The 21,732-nt window shown below is 45.7% G+C and overlaps 1 protein-coding gene across 1 annotated transcript in view; it reads left to right on the forward strand.

The window, feature by feature from the left end:
• MAP6 (microtubule associated protein 6) overlaps positions 1 to 19,797 on the forward strand; it is an 85,452-nt gene extending 65,655 nt beyond the window's left edge. Inside the window, exon 4 of the mRNA XM_068556294.1 lies at positions 18,787 to 19,797. Within this exon, the coding sequence (XP_068412395.1) occupies positions 18,787 to 19,768 (982 nt within the window). The 3' untranslated portion in view covers positions 19,769 to 19,797. The remainder of the gene's footprint in view (positions 1 to 18,786) is intronic.
• Positions 19,798 to 21,732: the final 1,935 nt, after the last annotated feature.

The raw sequence follows: 21,732 nt of genomic DNA on the forward strand, positions 1-21,732 counted from the left end.
TAAGTGGCCCTCAGTCGCTTGTTAATTTGGTATTGTATATATCTATTTCAACCCGGACATCTTACCTGGGGCCAAGGGAGCTTCAGATGCTGAGATACACAAATTACTGCCACTGGTACTGGTTTAAGCTGCCAGAGGGATCTTTAGAACACGCAGCTCTGACCATGTCACGCCCTGCTTTAAACCATCCGTGGGTTCCTCTCTCGGCCTGCAGAAGCTTATGTCTGCTCAGCGCACCATGCTGCTTCTCACCTCCATGCTTTACCCACGCTGCCCCACCTGCTCAGATTGCCCTTCTCCTGCTTCTCCACCTGGCTAACTCATCCTTCAAGACTCCGCTCAGGGGACAGCTCCAGGAAGCCTTTCCCGCACCTCCCAGGCTGGGTAAGATGCTCCCTGTGTGTTCTTCATCGTGGAACTTAGCACACGTACTGTGTCATCTGCTCATATGTGTGTGTGTGTGTCCCCCCCACTAGACTATGCTCCACCAGGGCGAGGACCCTGTCCTTCTGCTCATCTTTGTAGCCCTAGCTTCCAGCCCATTGTCTTCCACGGATAATGTCTTCTAAAGTGTTTGCTGAATGAACAGTGAGTGAATGAATGAATGATGATATTCACCATCTGCCTCCATAGAGACCACCGAGCCTCCGCAAGGCTTTATTCTGCCTAGTAACTGGCTCTGCTCACAAGACAGGGGTGGTTTCAAGAAAGGTCATGGCAACGGCTGAGCACAGAGGAGTCAACTGCTGCTTTTATAATGGCCAGCCTCTGGGCCAGCCTCCTCTGTACGTCACGTGACCACTTTTTCTAAACAGTCCTGACTTCATAAAATCATAGACTCGTGGTTAGAGGGTAATCTTAAGAGGCTGGCTGAGCCCAGCCCCTGCCCAGTGCAGAGCTGCTAACTCCATGATGGCAGAGGCACCTCCAGGGGCATGTCTTAGCAACAACGGCTGGGAATTAGAGCCAGCAGGCCTGGTTCTAAATCCAAGCTCTACTAGTTACTAGCTGTGTAACCTTGGCTGACTCTCTTAACTTTCTTTGAGCCTCAAAGAAATAACAAGAATACAAGTATCAACCACTACCCAGATCTATATGACTCCCAAATTCAGAAGGTAGGAGTTTGGTCAGCAAGGAATATAGTGTGACCTCAATCTGTTTGGTTCCAGAGTGTGGGTAGCAGGTGGTAAGAGGTCTGATCACAGAAAATCCTGTTTGTGATTCAGAGGACTATTATGAGGGCCCCGTGAGGATGCATACGAAGGCCTCTGTGAACTGTAAGTGGAACGCCCTTGTCACAGTTCACTTTATGGGTAGTTTGCTGACCACCACTTCCCAGTTACTTACTACCCTTAGTCCCAACGGAGTGGTGGTGGCTGGAGCTACACATGGCAAATCCACTCTCTCAGCCACGCAACAGCTTGAGATGATGCCCCTCTAGGACTGGCTCTTGCTGCCCCCTCGCCTTCCCAGCCCTTCCCCAGCCCCTCCTCCCTGAGCACCTTATCAATCAACCTCCTGGTGCAGATTCCATTTCTGCAATTACACGGTCATTTTCATTGATCCCCTCTGGACACACCAAACCAATTTCTCATTAATGGCTCAAGATCCCATCCTTTGCTTTAGATGGGGTGGGGGGAAGGACAAAGATTGATTTGCAAGTTCCCAGGTAGACAAGAACTGAGCCATTACTGTCTGACGGCCTTAGTCCAGCACTTCACTTTTTTTTTTTTTTAACATCTTTATGGGAGTATAATTGCTTTACAATGGTGTGTTAGTATCTGCTTTATAACAAAGTGAATTAGCTATACATATATATATATATATATATATATATATATCCCCATATCTTCTCCCTCGTGCATCTCCCTCCCTCCCACCCTCCCTATCCCACCCCTCTAGATGGTCACAAAGCACCGAGCTGATCTCCCTGTGCTATGCGGCTGCTTCCCACTAGCTATCGGTTTTACATTTGGTAGTGTATATATGTACATGCTACTCTCTCACTTCATGCCAGCTTACCCTTCCCCCTCCCCATGTCTTCAAGTCCATTCTCTAGTAGGTCTCCGTCTTTATTCCCATCCTGTCCCTAGGTTCTTCATGACCTTTTTTTTTTTTTAGATTCCATATATATATGTGTTAGTATACGGTATTTGTTTTTCTCTTTCTGACTTACTTCACTCTGTATGACAAACTCTAGGACCATCCACCTCACTACAAATAACTCAACTTCGTTTCTTTTCATGGCTGAGTAATATTCCATTGTATATGTGTGCCACATCTTCTTTATCCATTCATCTGTCGATGGACACTTAGGTTGATTCCATGTCCTGGCTATTGTAAATAGAGCTGCAATGAACATTGTGGTACATGACTCTTTTTGAATTATGGTTTTCTCAGGGTATATGCCCAGTAGTGGGATTGCTGGGTCGTATGGTAGTTCTATTTTTAGTTTTTAAGGAACCTCCATACTGTTCTCCATAGTGGCTGTATCAACTTACATTCCCACCAACAGTGCAAGAGGGTTCCCTTTTCTCCACACCCTCTCCAGCATTTATTGTTTGTAGATTTTTTGATGATGGCCATTCTGACTGGTGTGAGGTGATACCTCACTGTAGTTTTGATTTGCATTTCTCTAATGATTAGTGATGTTGAGCATCCTTTCATGTGTTTGTTGGCAATCTGTATATCTTCTTTGGAGAAATGTCTATTTAGGTCTTCTGCCCATTTTTGTATTCGGTTGTTTGTTTTTTTTTGATATTGAGCTGCATGAGCTGCTTGTAAATTTTGGAGATTAATCCTTTGTCAGTTGCTTCATTTGCAAATATTTTCTCCCATTCTGAGGGTAGTCTTTTTGCCTTGTTTATGGTTTCCTTTGCTGTGCAAAAGCTTTTAAGTTTCATTAGGTCCCATTTGTTTATTTTTGTTTTTATTTCCATTTCTCTAGGAGGTGGGTCAAAAAACATCTTGCTGTGATTTATGTCATAGAGTGTTATGCCTATATTTTCCTCTTAGAGTTTTATAGTGTCTGGCCTTACATTTAGGTCTTTGATCCATTTTAAGTTTTTTTTTGTGTATGGTGTTAGGGAGTGTTCTAATTTCATTCTTTTACATGTAGCTGTCCACTTTTCCCAAGCACCACTTATTGAAGAGGCTGTCATTTCTCCATTGTATAGTCTTGCCTCCTTTATCAAAAATAAGGTGACCATATGTGCGTGGGTTTATCTCTGGGCTTTCTATCCTGTTCCATTGATCTATATTTCTGTTTTTGTGCCAGTACCATACTGTCTTGATTACTGTAGCTTTGTAGTATAGTCTGAAGTCAGGGAGCCTGACTCCTCCAGCTCCGTTTTTCTTTCTCAAGATTGCTTTGGCAATTCGGGGTCTTTTGTGTTTCCATACAAATTGTGAAATTTTTTGTTCTAGTTCTGTGAAAAATGCCAGTGGTAGTTTGATAGGGATTGCATTGAATCTGTAGATTGCTTTTGGTAGTATAGTCATTTTCACAATGTTGATTCTTCCAATCCAAGAACATGGTATATCTCTCCATCTGTTTGTATCATCTTTAATTTCTTTCATCAGTGTCTTATAGTTTTCTGCATACAGGTCTTTTGTCTCCTTAAGTAGGTTTATTCCTAGATATTTTATTCTTTTTGTTGCAATGGTAAATGGGAGTGTTTCCTTAATTTCTCTTTCAGATTTTTCATCATTAGTGTATAGGAATGCAAGAGATTTCTGTGCATTGATTTTGTATCCTGCTACTTTACCAAATCCATTGATTAGCTCTAGTAGTTTTCTGGTAGCATCTTTAGGATTCTCTATGTATAGTATCATATCATCTGCAAAGAGTGACAGCTTTACTTCTTTTCCGATTTGGATTCCTTTTATTTCTTTTTCTTCTCTGATTGCCGTGGCTAAAGCTTCCAAAACTATGTTGAATAATAGTGGTGAGAGTGGACAACCTTGTCTTGTTCCTGATCTTAGAGGAAATGATTTCAGTTTTTCACCATTGCGAATGCTGTTGGCTGTGGATTTGTCATATATGGCCTTTATTATGTTGAGGTAAGTTCCCTCTATGCCTACTTTCTGGAGGGTTTTTCATCATAAATGGGTGCTGAATTTTGTAGAAAGCTTTTTCTGCATCTATTGAGATGATCATATGATTTTTCTCCTTCAGTTTGTTAATATGGTGTATTACATTGATTGACTTGTGTATATTGAAGAATCCTTGCATTCCTGGGATAAACCCCACTTGATCATGGTGTATGATCCTTTTAATGCAGCATTTCACATTTTTAAAAGCGTCATTAGCAGGATTATCAGATTCATGGCAGCTCATCGAGACAGTCAACTATGCCCCTGACTTTGCCTTCTTGGTATTAAAACAACCAAGGAAGCTTTTAAAATATTTATTATACAAATGGGAATTTATTTTGTTCTTAGCAGATTATATCTAGAAAAGGTATTTACCAGCAAAAATGAAAAAGGAAAAAGCAGGGACTTCCCTGGCGGTCCAGTGGTTAAGACTCCGTGCTTCCACTGCAGGGGGCATGGGTTCGATCCCTGGTCAGGGAACTAAGATCCCACATGCCATGCATGGCGTGGCCAAAAAATAAATAAATAAAGTAAAAAATTTTTAAAGAAAGAAAGAAAAGGCAACAACAACACAGGGCAGAAAACAAAACTATCTAGCTACGTACTGCAACCATCTCCCTGTACTTCAGGAGAACACATCTTCCCACAGGGAACCTGGAGTGGTGGAGAAAAATCCAAACTAGGAATCTGCCCCAGCTGTCTGGTGCCACTTTTGTAAAATGCAGAGGTGGCACAACCTAGGGGAAGGGAAGGAGCATTTATTTGACCTTTACACACTTGTTCCCATTTAATCCTCACAATAGGGCTAGAGAGTCTGTTGTAGGCATCATCCCCATTCACAGATAAAGAAGTCAAGTCTAGGTGATTAAATAACAAAGTCACACAACTTGTAAGTGGTGAGCCAGGATTTGGAGCCTGGTTTGGGTGACTGAAACCCATTCCTTGTCCAGTACTTGGGACCATCTCTAGGATTCCTACTGTAAAGAATTCCTGAAAAGGCAGTCTCTTCATCCTCTCTCTTCCTTGCTCCAAAACCTTCAGTGACCCTAAGTATTCTCATCATCTTTCGAAAGTGAGTCAGATGAAGGTCACAGATGCTGAGTTTGATCAGCACAGTTACGACCTCCTACCCACCCCACCCAGAATTAAGGCTTGTGGTGGCAGCCATTTTTCTAGCCATGGTCCTAGCTGCTCTTCCTGTGCGATGAGCCACATCTGGGTGGACTCCCTGTGTAGCCCCGGGCTGGTACACTGACTGGCAGCCATACAGGTAGGGTTTACAGGTGTGGGTGCAGATGGGCACTCTTAGACCAGGATGCCCCTGTTTTCTGAGACAGTCTTCTTTGCCAGGGTCTGCTGAACACCAGGAGGTAAACCAGGGAGGTCCTTGTGTAGTAGATGCGGGAAGGGCTGAGGCAAAGGGGCACTGGTTGTTGGAGTCCCAGAGGGGCAACTCTCAGGAGAAACAGTTGGGAGCTCGGAGCTGGGGACCTGCAGAGGTCAATGGCTCCAGCCTCCTGGACCAGGCAGAACCAGTCAGAGTCATGTCAAGCCAGACCCAGTTCAGACCTCTGCAGACAAATTTGGAATCTCTATGGTTGAAGTCACACCCCTGAGGGATACTGTTGTAGAAAGGAAAGAGCTTGACTGAAAGTCTGTCATCCTCAGTTAAGGTCTTGACATTGCCACCGACTCACTATGTGACCCTTCGGAGGCCCGCTTCCACTTCTGGAAAATGGGGGCACGAGTGACCCCTGTCTGCCTGGGTGACGGGCTGCTGTGAGGATACAATGTGCCACATTGAATGTAAAGTCCTCTTAGAAAACCATAAAGAGAGGTTCCAGTTTGGGAGGACAAAAAAGGTGCTAAGGCAGTTAAGAATAGGAAAGCATTTGTGTGTCTTGTAAATGCAGTTGTTAGAATTTGATCTTGTGTGAGTTTTTTTTTTTAAGCTTCCCATTTGGGGTGGAGGCCTCCTGTATGTGCCAGCCCTATGCCAGGGCGCTCTGGCTCTCCACTCTCGTCAGTAGCCTGGCACTGAGTAGGCATTTATTAAATGTTTGTGGAAAGATGGAGGGAGTAAAGAGGAGGGGAGGGCGCAGGGTGGGGAAGGAGAGAGGGAGGGAGGGAAAGAGAGAGGAAAGAGAATGAAGCAGACATGGTCTCTGCCCTAAAGAGCCCCAGTCTGGAGAGGCAGCTACAGAACGGTTGGCAGCTCATCTGATGGAGGCTGCTGTGATGGGGCGAGGGGATGGGGACAGAGGGGGCCTGCGGGGACACAGGAGAAGGAGTACTCGACCCCTGGAGGTGGAGGGTCAGGGTGATCTCCCTGAGGGAGTAACCCCGGACCCGAACCTTTAGTTGCTGAGGGCGTTACTAGGCAGACAGACGGTGGTGCTGGGCAACAGCACTGACGTGCCTTAGAGAGAGCAGCCGAGGGCCGTATCAGTAGAGGTGCCAGGGCAGAGGTGGGGGGGGGTGCTGCTTCTTGGAGACTGTAACTGCGACATCCCTTTCAGTGCCGGGAGCACACTTTCCAAGGGAGGGAAGCCAACGGAGATGTGCAGTGAGGAGAGCAGTCGGGATGGTGAGGGCTCTGAGCTGTCGGGGGACATGCGTTGCCCAGAGAAGCCAGGAATATCTTCAGATATCAGTCCTGGCTCAGGCAGCATGGCATTCTCTGGAACGGTGGCCCCAGAGCACAGAACCCGGATCAGGGCAGGGATACAGGGAGTGGAGCTGACAGAAATACAGGCTCTGCTCAGGGTCCGGGCTACAGAGGGTGGGCTGCCCCACCCGGCTGTGTGGCCCTGACCCACCCCCCCACCCCCCGCCGGGGCAGCGCGGGCAGAGGCTGGGGCCAGCCAGCGGGAGACAGCAGCACAAGTTCAGGAGACCCGACGACCCCCAGGTCTGTCCTTTCAGCCTGGGCGCCTTTGAAGTGGCTCTGCAGAGTTGTGCTTTCAGGGACCAGAGAGAAAGGACTTCTCGAGCAAAGTGACGTCGTCGCACTGAAAGGACTTTCAGGCCTCTCGGGTTGGAGAAACTCAGGCAGGTGAGGGCTTGGGGCCGGGGCTGGTGGTCCTGGTGCACTGGTAGCTTTACAGTGTTCGTGGTGTGCACCCCACACGGGGGCCTCCACAAGTCAGGGCCCCGGGCTCATTCCCGCCTGTTCCCCCAGCAGAGGGCCTAACCCAGAGCGCAGGCTCAGCAGACTTTGTCCAATGAATGGCTAAAGGAGAAAAAACATCAAATAGAATATAGAGAAAAAGCTGTATGCCAGCCACCCGGTACTCCCACAAATAGCTGCCAGGTACTATGAGCCAGACACTAGGTACTCACGACGCAGAGATGGACAAAACACAGCCCAGGAGCTAGGGGGAGAGGCAGGTAATTACCAAACACCACGATAATTGCTAAAATAGAGGCCACAGAGTCCCGTGGGAGAGAGGGGCGGGGCGAGAGTTCTTGTTTTGAGAAGGCCTTGTCTCCTGCAATCCTTCATAAGAATAACAAGCCTTTCAAAGACGGTTTCCTTGACACCCCCCCTCGGGTAACTGCATCTCTTATAATGTGTTGAGAGCTCTCTCTGTGTCTAGGAAACGTGGGCGCCTGTCCAGGACCCTTGGAGGCAGACAGGAGGAGACAAAGCCATGAAATCGCCCAGCCCACTGTCCCCCCTCCTCCTGCAGGGCCCCTGAGGCGCAAGCGGCCTGGCCCCTCTCAGCCCCTCCTGCCCATCTTTGTTTCAAGTGAGTTTGCTCCATCCCTTCTACCCACCCAGTGAGATTTTGAGAGGCCTCTATTTAGTCCTGGACCTGCTATTTCTAGCTGTGTGGCTTTGGGAGAGCTGCTTGCCCACTCTGGACCTAGTTTCCCATCTGTAGAGTGAGACATTGGACCAGATCACCGAGTCCCTTTCTGGGACTAACATTTAGTTAATACTAAATATCACCTGTATTCCAGGGGTCATGCCATGAGTGTTTCCATAAATGAACCCTCCCTGGAAGGTGGGCACTGTAATCCCCATTTTATAGATTAAGGAAACTGAAACGTTGCAGCCTGGATGCCCATGATGGCACCCATGGCTAGGATGGAGTTGAGTCAGCCTTCGAACCCAGCTCTTCTGGCCTCGAGCCCCGTCAGTGCACTTTCTCCTCCAGCACTGCTCCTCCAGCAGCCTGCTCTATACCGTCCAAGAAATGACCTAGGTTAAAATACCCAGCACCGAGCCTGGCACATGGTTATTGCTCAGAAAATATGAGTTTCTTTCTTTCTCAGGGCTTTTCTAAGCTGTGGAAGCAGGGGGTTCAAGGACAGGGTCTATAGGTCCCTGATTTCTGAACAGGTCCCTACACCAGGAGCACTGCCCCAGCTCCGGGCTGCTGTGATGGTGCATCAGGAGAGTCTGAGAAGAAAACAAAACAGGTGGATTATAGGATTAGAGTTGTGTGCAATGGCAGGAATCAGCCTTTCTCCAGATAGTCTCGGGCAGTGCTTGGTAATCCTGCTTACAGACTCTAATAAAGCTTGGATCCAAGGTCAGCGTGTGTGTACCCAGGAGGCATTGCCTGTCACCATGGAAACAGGAAGGAGGGAAGAAAATTAAGTTCCTAAGACTTTGGTTGTCTCATGTAACCTTGGAACGCTACATTTTGCAAATAGGACAGAGCCTGGCACAGAAAAGTCTCTCATTTATTCATTCATTCGACAAGTATTTAGTCAGGGCTTTCCCTGGGTCAGGTACTGTTTTAGGTACAATGACTTACAAAACTGACATGGTCCTGCCCTTTGAAGCTTCAGTCTAGTAGGAGAAACATTAATGGAAAAGAATGCAAGTATTTAGCTGTGATAAGGGATATGAAAGAAAGTGTCAGGGACTAGGAGAGCCTGTAGCAGGGGCCTGGTCACATCTGCTTCCCTGGGAAGGTGAGCTGAGAGATGGAGGATGAGTAGTATTAACAGGAGAAGACGGAGCAAGAGAAGGTCCCAGGAGGAGACAAAAGCATGTGCAAAAGCTGTAAATGGAAAGGAGCAGGGCATGGGAGGCTGGGGCATAGAGAGCTGGAAGACAGTGGGAGCAGGCTGGTCAGCGAGGTGAGGCCATGGAACAGGGTAAAACCTCTTTATTCTCAGCGCAAGGAGAAACCTTGAAGCGTCCTCAGCAGGGGAAGGATTTGCTTTTTTGAAAGGTCATCCTGATTTCTGTGTGAAGAATGGATTGGAGGAGGGGCCAGGGATACCAGTTAGGGGACTGTGACAGTGGTCCACAGAGATGATGGCACAGCTGGTGGGGGAAGGGAGGGAGGGAAAGAAATGTGAATATTCAGGAAATAAATGTTAGGAGCCGGAACAGATGGTTCCTGATGGACTGGGTGAAGGTTTTGAGGGAGTCGAAAGTATCTAGAATGACTCTGAGTTTCTGGCTGGGGCCATAGGATAGATGATGAACCAGGTTTCAGCAACAACAATTTGTAAATTTTTCTGTTTGACCTTCTTTGTTCCAGGTACTGTGCTGAGCATTGGGGCTGCAGGCCAGGTGGATGGCCCCTGCTTTCAGGGAGTTCACAGTCGAATGGGGGAAAACTGACATGCGATTAGGGTATCTATGAATGTGGGGAGAGACTGTAAAATGGTGCTGCAAGGGAGGTACAGACAAAACTAATTTGGAGAGGTGCCTCCAGGAAGACCTTGTAAGAAGGTGGGATCTGAGCCAAGCCATCAGGGACAGACAGGAAAAGTGGGTTAAAGAGGGCAATCCAGGCAGCAGAAACAAAAAGAAACAAAACAGCAGCATGGGGTAGCCAGAGGACAGTGCAGGAGGGTGAGGCTGCAGGGCTGTCCACCACCTTCCCTGCCTTCTTCCAGGGCTGCCAGGAGGCTCCAGTGAGCTAAAGTAATGAGCGCGTGATCATCTGATAAACTCTTACACAGTTATTATGGTTATGGACTTATTCATGTAAGGCACAAAAGCACTCTACAAATGTCACAAATTATCATTTCAGATCCCTGCCCAACAGGATCATCTGATCCTCTGTCATAATTGTTCCTGACATTTGTATTGCTATCCCCATTTTACAGATGAGGAAACTGAGGTCTATTGTGGTTGAGTAATTGCCCAAGGCCTGGCAGGCAATTAGCACAGAAACCAAGATAAAGCCAGCGGTCGTTTTAGTTTCTGAGAGGGTACACAGGCTGGGAGGTGAAAGGAGCCTGTCTCGTATGCTGTCTTGAGAAGATCTGCAGCTGGCTCAAGGCACCAGACTCAGACTCAGTTGTGCGGGTTGGGCTGGGCCCCTGGGCAGCTGGCCTGTGAGCTGAGTGGGGCTGAACCCAGCCCATCTCCACTCACCCACCACGCATCGGCTTCCACCCTGGGGGAGTGGCTCTGTCTCATTCACACAGATGGCACTGTGAGTGGTGGGACATTTTACAGACTATATATGTGCCACATCTTCTTTATCCATTCATCTGTCGATGGACACTTAGGTTGCTTTTTCATGTCCTGGCTATTGTAAATAGAGCTGCAATGAACATTGTGGTACATGACTCTTTTTGAATTATGGTTTTCTCAGGGTATTTGCCCAGTAGTGGGATTGCTGGGTCGTATGGTAGTTCTATTTTTAGCTTTTAAAGGAACCTCCATACTGTTCTCCATAGCGGCTGTATCAACTTACATTCCCACCAACAGTGCAAGAGGGTTCCCTTTTCTCCACACCCTCTCCAGCATTTATTGTTTGTAGATTTTTTGACATGGCCATTCTGACTGGTGGGAGGTCATACCTCATTGTAGTTTTGATTTGCATTTCTCTAATGATTAGTGATGTTGAGCATCCTTTCATGTGTTTGTTGGCAATCTGTATATCTTCTTTGGGGAAATGTCTATTTAGGTCTTCTGCCCATGTTTGGATTGGGTTGTTTGTTTTTTTTGATATTGAGCTGCATGAGCTGCTTGTAAATTTTGGAGATTAATCCTTTGTCAGTTGCTTCATTTGCAAATATTTTCTCCCATTCTGAGGGTAGTCTTTTTGCCTTGTTTATGGTTTCCTTTGCTGTGCAAAAGCTTTTAAGTTTCATTAGGTCCCATTTGTTTATTTTTGTTTTTATTTCCATTTCTCTAGGAGGTGGGTCAAAAAACATCTTGCTGTGATTTATGTCATAGAGTGTTATGCCTATATTTTCCTCTTAGAGTTTTATAGTGTCTGGCCTTACATTTAGGTCTTTGATCCATTTTAAGTTTTTTTTTGTGTATAGTGTTAGGGAGTGTTCTAATTTCATTCTTTTACATGTAGCTGTCCACTTTTCCCAAGCACCACTTATTGAAGAGGCTGTCATTTCTCCATTGTATAGTCTTGCCTCCTTTATCAAAAATAAGGTGACCATATGTGCGTGGGTTTATCTCTGGGCTTTCTATCCTGTTCCATTGATCTATATTTCTGTTTTTGTGCCAGTACCATACTGTCTTGATTACTGTAGCTTTGTAGTATAGTCTGAAGTCAGGGAGCCTGACTCCTCCAGCTCCGTTTTTCTTTCTCAAGATTGCTTTGGCAATTCGGGGTCTTTTGTGTTTCCATACAAATTGTGAAATTTTTTGTTCTAGTTCTGTGAAAAATGCCAGTGGTAGTTTGATAGGGATTGCATTGAATCTGTAGATTGCTTTTGGTAGTATAGTCATTTTCACAATGTTGATTCTTCCAATCCAAGAACATGGTATATCTCTCCATCTGTTTGTATCATCTTTAATTTCTTTCATCAGTGTCTTATAGTTTACTGCATACAGGTCTTTTGTCTCCTTAAGTAGGTTTATTCCTAGATATTTTATTCTTTTTGTTGCAGTGGTAAATGGGAGTGTTTCCTTAATTTCTCTTTCAGATTTTTCATCATTAGTGTATAGGAATGCAAGAGATTTCTGTGCATTGATTTTGTATCCTGCTACTTTTCCAAATTCATTGATTAGCTCTAGTAGTTTTCTGGTAGCATCTTTAGGATTCTCTATGTATAGTATCATGTCATCTGCAAACAGTGACAGCTTTACTTCTTCTTTTCCGATTTGGATTCCTTTTATTTCTTTTTCTTCTCTGATTGCTAAAGCTAAAGCTTCCAAAACTATGTTGAATAATAGTGGTGAGGGCTTCCCTGGTGGCGCAGTGTTTGAGAATCTGCCTGCCAATGCAGGGGACACGGGTTTGAGCCCTGGTCTGGGAAGATCCCACATGCCGCGGAGCAACTGGGCCCGTGAGCCACAATTACTGAGCCTGCGCGTCTGGAGCCTGTGCTCCGCAACAAGAGAGGCCACGATAGTGAGAGGCCCACCCACCGCGATGAAGAGTGGCCCCTGCTTGCCACAACTAGAGAAAGCCCTTGCACAGAAACGAAGACCCAACACAGCCATAAATAAATAAATTTAAAAAAAAAATAGTGGTGAGAGTGGACAACCTTGTCTTGTTCCTGATCTTAGTAGAAATGGTTTCAGTTTTTCACCATTGAGGACTATGTTGGCTGTGGGTTTGTCATACATGGCCTTTATTATGTTCAGGTAAGTTCCCTCTATGCTTATTTTCTGGAGAGTTTTTTTTTTTTTTTTCTCATAAATGGGTGTTGAATTTTGTCAAAAGCTTTTTCTGCAACTATTGAGATGATCTTATGGTTTTTATTCTTCAATTTGTTAATATGGTTTGTCACATTGATTGATTTGCGTATACTGAAGAATCATTGCATTCCTGGGATAAACCCCACTTGATCATGGTGTATGATCCTTTTAATGTGCTGTTGGATTCTGTTTGCTCGCATTTTGTTGAGGATTTTTGCATCTATGTTCATCAATGATATTGGCCTGTAGTTTTCTTTCTTTGTGACATCTTTGTCTGGTTTTGGTATCAGGGTGATGGTGACCTCGTAGAATGAGTTTGGGAGTGTTCCTCCCTCTGCTATATTTTGGAAGAGTTTGAGAAGGATAGCTGTTAGCTCTTCTCTAAATGTTTGATAGAATTCGCCTGTGAAGCCATCTGGTCCTGGGCTTTTGTTTGTTGGAAGATTTTTAATCACAGTCTCAATTTCAACGCTTGTGATTGGTCTGTTTATATTTTCTATTTCTCCCTGGTTCAGTCTCAGAAGGTTGTGCTTTTCTAAGAATTTGTCCATTTCTTCCAGGTTGTCCATTTTATTGGCATATAGTTGCTTGTAGTAATCTCTCATGATCCTTTGTATTTCTGCAGTGTCAGTTGTTACTTCTCCTTTTTCATTTCTAATTCTATTGATTTGAGTCTTTTCCCTTTTTTTCTTGATGAGTCTGGCTAATGGTGTATCAATTTTGTTTATCTTCTCAAAGAACCAGCTTTTAGTTTTATTGATCTTTGCTATTGTTTCCTTCATTTCTTTTTCATTCATTTCTGATCTGATCTTTATGATTTCTTTCCTCCTGCTAACTTTGGAGTTTTTTTGTTCTTCTTTCTCTAATTGCTTTAGGTGTAAGGTTAGGTTGTTTATTTGAGATGTTTCTTATTTCTTGAGGTAGGATTGTATTGCTATAAACTTCCCTCTTAGAACTGCTTTTGCTGCATCCCATAGGTTTGGGTGGTCGTGTTTTCATTGTCATTTGTTTCTAGGTATTTTTTGATTTCCACTTTGATTTCTTCAGTGATCTCTTGGTTATTTAGTAGCGTATTGTATAGCCTCCATGTGTTTGTCTTTTTTACAGTTTTTTTCCTGTAATTGATATCTAGTCTCATAGCGTTGTGGTCAGAAAAGATACTTGATACAATTTCAATTTTCTTCAATTTACCAAGGCTTGATATGTGACCCAAGATATGATCTATCCTGGAGAATGTTCCATGAGCATCTAAGAAAGTGTATTCTGCTGCTTTTGGATGGAATGTCCTATAAATATCAATTAAGTCCATCTTGTTTAATGTATCATTTAAAGCTTGTGTTTCCTTATTTATTTTCATTTTAGATGATCTGTCCATTGGTGAAAGTGGGGTGTTAAAGTCCCCTACTATGATTGTGTTACTGTCGATTTCTCCTTTTACAGCTGTTAGCATTTGCCTTATGTATTGATGTGCTCCTATGTTGGGTGAATAAATATTTACAATTGTTATATCTTCTTCTTCGATTGATCCCTTGATCATTATGTAGTGTCCTTCTTTGTCTCTTGTAATAGTCTTTATTTTAAAGTCTACTTTGTCTGATAGGAGACTTGCTATGCCAGCTTTCTTTGGATTTCCATTTACATGGAATATCTTTTTCCCCCCACTTTCAGTCTGTATGTGTCCCTAGGTCTGATGTGGGTCTCTTGTAGACAGTGTATATGTAGGTCTTGTTTTTGTATCCATTCAGCCAGTCTATGTCTTTTGGTGGGAGCATTTAATCCATTTACATTTAAGGTAATTATCTATATGTATGTTCCTATTACCATTTTCTTAATTGTTTTGGGTTTGTTATTGTAGGTCTTTTCCTTTTCTTGTGTTTCCTGCCTAGAGAAGTTCCTTTAGCATTTGTTGTAAAGCTGGTTTGGTGGTACTGAATTCTCTTAGCTTTTGCTTGTCTGTAAAGTTTTAATTTCTCCGTTGAATCTGAATGAGATCTTTGCTGGGTAGAGTAATATTTGTTGTAGGTTTTTCCCTTTCATCAGTTTAAATATGTCCTGCCAATCCCTTCTGGCTTGCAGAGTTTCTGCTAAAAGATCAGCTGTTAACCTTATGGGGATTCCCTTGTATGTTATTTGTTGTTTTTCCCTTGCTGCTTTTAATATTTTGTCTTTGTGTTTAATTGTTGATAGTTTGATTAATATGTGTCTTGGCGTGTTTCTCCTTGGATTTATCCTGTATAGGACTCTCTGTGCTTCTTGGACTTCATTGACTATTTCCTTTTCCATATTAGGGAAGTTTTCAACTATAATCTCTTCAAATATTTTCTCAGTCCTTTTCTATTCTCTTCTTCTTCTGGGACCCCTATAATTTGAATGTCAGTGAGTTTAATGTTGTCCCAGAAATCTCTGAGACTCTCCTCAATTCTTTTCATTCTTTTTTCTTTATTCTGCTCTGCAGTAGTTATTTCCACTATTTTATCTTCCAGGTCACTTATCCGTTCTTCTGCCTCAGTTATTCTGCTATTGATTCCTTCTAGAGAATTTTTAATTTCATTTATTGTGTTGTTCATCATTGTTTGTTTCCTCTTTAGTTCTTCTAGGTCCTTGTTAAATGTTTCTTATATTTCTCCATTCTATTTCCAAGATTTTGGATCATCTTTACTATCATTACTCTGAATTCTTTTTTAGGTAGACTGCCTATTTCCTCTTCATTTGTTTGGTCTGATGAGTTTTTACCTTGCTCCTTCATCTGCTGTGTGTTTCTTTGTCTTCTCATTTTGCTTAACTTACTGTGTTTGGGGTCTCCTTTTCGCAGGCTGCAGGTTCGTAGTTCCCGTTTATTTTTGGTGTCTGCCCCCAGCAGCTAAGGTTGGTTCAGTGGGTTGTGTAGGCTTCCTGGTGGAGGGGACTGGTGCCTGTGTTCTGGTGGATGAGGCAGGATCTTTCTGGTGAGCAGGACTATGTCCGGTGGTGTGTTTTGGGGTGTCTGTGACCTTATTCTGATTTTAGGCAGCCTCTCTGCTAATGGGTGGGGTTGTGTTCCTGTCTTGCTAGTTGTTTGGCATGGGGTGTCCAGCACTGTAGCTTGCTGGTCATTGAGTGGAGCTGGGTCTCAGCGTTGAGATGGAAATCTCTGGGAGAGCTTTTGCCGTTTGATGTTACATGGAGCTGGGAGGTCTCTGGTGAACCAATGTCCTGAACTCGGCTCCTCCACCTCAGAGGCACAGGCCTGACACCCGGCCGGAGCACCAAGACCCTGTCAGCCACACGGCCTTGCCTAAAATTTCCAGTGTATCAACTGGGGTGAGTTGAACGGCTGGGGGTTAGAGCAGCTGGGAGCTGGCTGGGTACCTCTTGCTCTCTCCACATGGCCTTTCCAAGTGGCTTTTCCAAAAGTCCAGACTTGGCTTCTTTACAGTATGAGAGCTTCAGGACAGTTAACTTATATCTTTCAACTTAAAATCAAGTCTAAATTAATTATTAAATTACACCTTTTATATTGGAATCACAAAGCTAATCTGTTAGATATAATATGCCAAATTATTTTAAACATTACAAATACTTTCAAACTAAATCTACACAGATTTTTCCTAAATTTAATACCCAAAAAAGGTAATATATAGATTTGATTTAATTTATCATTTCTAATCTTTTTTCTAAAACTTTCCATGATTAAAGGCACTTACTTACTAAGGAAACAAGTTTACTAACCAGAGCAACATAGGGGTGTATATCTGAGCAAATTTAAGGTTAGTTCACAGCTGGCTGAGAATGCTCATTAAGCAGAAAAATGAGGCAGGGCGTGGGAGCCAGTGCCACAAACACCCGGGAAAATATACTTTGCACCCCATGCTGTGGGTCTGGCCCTCTTTTAAATCTCCATGGCAGCAGGGGACACTAAATCCATGTCCTGCCAATGGGACACTGAGTCCATGTCCTGCCAATGGAATAGGTTTTGCAACCCAAGTTCCTGAGGTCAAGTTAAGCCCTGGTCACCTCTTTTGTCTCCTGTCTCAGCTTCCTCACCCCTTTCAGGATGACTCTACCCAAGTTGTTCACTCCCAGATAGGATTCATCTAATCAGTGTCCTGCTGGATTCTATTCTGAATTAGGTTTTTATTTTTCCTTTCTGGCCAACCACCAGGTATTAGAGGTATTTTAATGCCATCCTTGGATTCTGCATGTTTTTCGTGGCCTTGCCTGGCTCCCTCCACAAACACTAAGGTCCTACTGATGGCAGCCAGCTGGGTTTCTGTGGCCAGGGCAGCTGTGCTCTGTGTTGTGCTGAACCAGCGGGCCACCCCGGCCCCTCTCTGTCCACTGTGATGCTCAGAGACATCAAGAGGGACTGGACGGACAGGCTGCCTGTGGCACCGTGTGCTCTGCTGAGAGATGTCAGTTCCTCGGGGCTCAAGATGCTAAATATAGTAAAAAGCTTCTGGATCAGGATGACATGTCAGACTAAAAATAGTCCAGATGTGTGTAACTTAATTCTAATTAAATAGAAAAATCATTATAATATTACAAAGTAATATGGTACAAGGTGCTCTATGTACATAATTTCTAATCATCATAAATTTCTGAGTAAATATCATTTTACCCAATGAAATAGATGACACACTTGGGGCCCAGAGAGACGAAACCATAATGAGCTAAGAAAGTGTTACCAAGTAGAAGTCTTACTGGACCAGCTTTAAACTATAGGAACTGTTAAAATACTGAAGTGATTTTAAGCATAAAGACTTGATTGCAATGTGTAAAAGGGTAATAATAGCAACCAATATTGAGCACCTACTATGTGGCAGGTGCTATAAGGGAAGGAGCACAGGCCCCAGGAGTGGAAAGACCCAGACTTTACAGTCCATGCAGGTTCCCTCACTTCCCATGTCACTTGCCCACTCGACCTCAGTTTCTTCATCTGTATATCATACAAGTAAGGGTAATAAATCCTCCCTTCGAGCTTCACAGGATTGCTGGGTTGCTGAAATGAGCTTTGGAAAGAAGTGATTTGGAAAGTAGAATGTGCTGTAAGTGTGCATAGGCTTGTGACACTGGCTGAGCCCAGCCTGCAGGGCAGGAGGGTGCACTCTCATCTTGACTGGGGTGGTCTGAGTGTGGCAACGTTTGCCCTTGGTGTCAGTGATGTCACTTGCTCTCCATGATGGGGGTGGGCCGAGAGGTGGGGCGGGTGTCCACGGTGAGGCAGGTGGAGAAAACTGTGAGGGTTCTGATGAGAGGCCTGGACTCTTGGTTGCTGGAAAATCAGCCCCAGAGCCTTGGAGTAAGTAGGGCAAGGGCCCAGGGAGAGTAGAGGGAGCCAGAGTGGGGACGGAGCGAGGGGAGCAGGGCCTCTTCACTGCCTGAATGGGGAGTCCCAGCCAGTCACCTACCAAATGTGATACAGGCAACAATGGGGAGCACTGTTTATAGAGAATTTAAAAGCAATAATAAAACCAATTAAAAGCTGTTCTGCTTTTTATTGTCACCCCGGCCAGCTGGCTGTTGTAAACAATGTCAGTGATAAAATATGTTTTTACGTTTTCCCTTTTAAGGGAGGTGGGGAAGAGGAACATTCCCTCTTTCTTTCATGCATGCCTTGGACACTTTGCCCCTCCCCACTCAGCACCTAACTAGGGGGTTGGGGAGGGAAGGAGCCTGGGAAGGCCCTGAGAACAGGAGCACCCTAGCCTGTAGGGTCCTCTGAGAGGATAGCTAAGATGGGCCCCCAGGATGGGCCCAGATATTCTGGAGGAAGGCAGCGTGGCCTGGGTGGAGTGCGGGGTGGACAGGCTGCTAGGACGCTCACTGGAGGACTCTGAGTCCCGCTACGGTCCTGCCACTGTCACCTGGGGGCTGCCCTCCGTGCCACGCACAGGTTATAATCAATTGGCAAGCACATTGAATGACCAGTTCCCAAGCCCGCTCCTCACCCCACCCCACATTCTGTACTAAGAACGTGGAGATCAGGTTCTCCTCCTGACTCTCCAGCAAGAGCTGCCCTGCCCAGGCTCCACTAGGCCAAGACTTATCAGGCAATCTGTGCTCTGCCCTGTCCCTGGCCTGAGCGCTGGCCCTCACAGTGACCACCTCTCTCTCCTCTGCAGGAACCAGGTCGAACCCACCAGTGATTCACGTAAGAGTCAAGGTCCTGTAACCACAGAGCCAGACAAAGATCAAGGTCCCGTGGGCCCTGGGCCTCTGAAAGATCAAGGTCCTGTGATCCAAAAGCCTTCAAAGGGTGAAGACCCCACAGTCCCAGAGCCTCTGAAGGATCAAGCTTCTGTGGTCCCGGGGTCTCTGAAGGATCTAGGTCCCATAGTCCCTGCATCAGTTAAGGATCAAGATCACGTGGTCCCTGAGCCTTTAAAGAATGAAGGTTCTGTGATCTCAGCACCAGTCAAGGACCAAGATTGCTTGGCCCCAGTGCCTCTAGAGAATCAAAGTCCTATGGTTCCAGCAAGAGTTAAAGATCAAGGTCCCGTGGTACCAGAGCTTCTGAAGGATCAAGGCCCCGTGGCCCCAGCACCTGTCAAGGATCAAGACCCCATGGTCCCTGAACCTGTGGATAAAGGCCCCATTGTCCCAGCACTTGTCAAGGATCAAGGTCCTATGGTCCCAGAGCAACCACAGGATCAAAGTGCCATGGTCATAGCACCTGTGAAGAGTGAAAGTTCTGTGCTCTCTGAGTCTATAAAGAATCAAGGTTTAGTGGTCCCAGAGCCAGTCAAAGATCAAGGTGGAGGGGCCCCAGAGCTTCTAAAGGATCACGATTCTGTAATCGCAGCACCTGTAAAGAATCAAGGTCCAGAACTAGTCAAGGATCAAGGCCCCGTGGTCCCAGAGCCTCCTAAGAATCAAGGTCCTGTGGTCCATGAGCCTGTGAAGAATCAAGTTCCTATACCCCCAGTGCCTCTGAAAGATCAAGGTCCTCTGGTGCCACCACCAGCAAAGGACCAAGGTCCTGTGGTCCCTGAGCCTCTGAAGATTCAAGGTCTCAGGAACCCTCAGCTGCCCACTGTATCACCTCCACCCCCAGTCATGATCCCAACTGTCCCCTATGCAGAATATGTTGAAAGTTCTCCTTGACACTCACCCCTTGACATGCCAAAGAAGGAGCTGGCAATGAAAGTGCTCCCTCTCGGGGCAGCGAAGACACTTATTTAATCTGCATGAAACACGTATTGTATAGTCTTGCTGGAATCTAATAAAACTTGTCCCTCTTGCTCAGCAGTGTCTCTCTCCCTGTCTGGCTTCATTTGAGAGAGAGAGAGAGTGTGTGTGTGTGTGTGTGTGTGTGTGTGTGCGCGCCATGCACATTTGAGGGTGGGCATGCAGGGCTCTGCATTCATCCTTCCGGGCCATCTGAGAAATTCCCAGCTCCTGTGAGTTGTCAGCATGAGATGGGAGTGGGTGGCAGTTGCTTGGAGATTGATGACAGGACCCCATCGTGAGGGTGTGGGCGGGACACCGTGTGTTTCCCTTTTACTCTCACACTGTGACCACACTTCACTTCTGACACCAGAGGTGGTGGTGGCGGGGCGGGGGTGGAGGAGGTCCCGCACATCAAGCAATTATCTAACACCAACTGGGGGGCCCTACATTGAAACAAATTCTGACGCTATCTACCTAGAGACAGCGTCAGCTCCCACAGGTGAAGGGCTCAGTCCCACAGGACTGTCTCCCCGCCCCCCCCAACTTCAGATGCCAATTGCAAGTCCCAGGCTATCACTTGTACTTCTGACTGACTTGCTATAAACCAGCATTCCCACAACCCCCTGCTTGGGTTCAGTAATTTGCTAGAATGGCTCACAGAACTCTGGGAAACACATACTCATGTTTACTTATTTATCCTCAAAGGATAAAGAATACATCCAGATGGAAGAGATGCATAGGGTAAGGAATAGGGGAAGGAGCACGGAGCTTCCCTGCCCTTGCCAAGCACACCACCCTGCCAGTGCCTCCAGCAACCCAGAAGCTCTCCGAACCTCAAACTTTGGGGATTTTTATGAAGGTTTCATCATGCTAGCATAATCAATCATTAACTCAATCTCCAGCCCCTCTCCCCTTCCCAGAGGATGGAAGGTGGGGCTGAAAATTCCAAGCTTCTAATCGTGACTTGGTCTTTCTGGTGACCAGCCCCCATCCTGAAGTGATCCAGAAACCACCAAGAGTCCCCTCATTAAAACAAAAGACACTGCTAGAACCCAGGAAATTTCAAGGGTTTTAAGAGCTCTATTATTTCACAGGTCAGTTTCCATGAAAGCCTAGGTACCAAACAGGTACCAAACTGCAGCAAGCTGAGCCCTGGACTGTTCAGAGTTGAAACTTGCAGAGGAAACAGGAGCAGGGACCCAGCTGGCCCAGGATAATCCTGGATGACAGTTGTTTGCCAAGGGCTCAGTCCTAAAGATCATCCAGAGGTCATGCTTCTTGAGTAAACCAGGCCTCTGATCAGAAGAGTCCCAGGACACTCATGAGGGTAGAACCTAACATTTGCTGGTCCTCACTCAGTATCCAGGACAGCTCAGCCAGGGCTTTTAAAACAATGCCTCAAGTCCCCCACTCATTCATGCCTGCAGTTGACTTGTCCTTAGCACTCACTTTGTGCCTCGCTCAGTGCTGGGCATGAGGTCACTCTGGTACAGAAGTCCCAGTCTTATGACAATAAAAGGTGGCGTGGGATGAGGCCCTAGGACAACTAAAGGCCTGGCTTTGAGAGGACAGTGAAGAAAGAAAATCTAGTAGGGGCATCCAGGAAGGCTTCTCAGAGAAAGTGGCTATGAAGTACAGACAGCCCAGGCAGCGGGGGTAGGAAGGGGTATCATGGATGTGGCTGGGAGGGCCAGGGTAAGCCCCCTCTGGATGTCCTTGAATGAAAGAAACCTGATTTTCATGAGGGCCTGACCAAAGGGTGTAGCAGGCCTCTGGGGCAGACAACAGAGACCAGGGAGGGGTGACCAGTTTTCTGAACCCCCGGACCTCAGGGAGGGAGTCAGGGGGTCAGTCCTGTAGGCTGTGAGTGTGTTACTGGGAAGAAGGCTGGGGGCTAA

This window comes from Eschrichtius robustus, chromosome 11 (assembly GCF_028021215.1).
Source record: "Eschrichtius robustus isolate mEscRob2 chromosome 11, mEscRob2.pri, whole genome shotgun sequence".
Classification (NCBI taxonomy): domain Eukaryota; kingdom Metazoa; phylum Chordata; class Mammalia; order Artiodactyla; family Eschrichtiidae; genus Eschrichtius; species Eschrichtius robustus.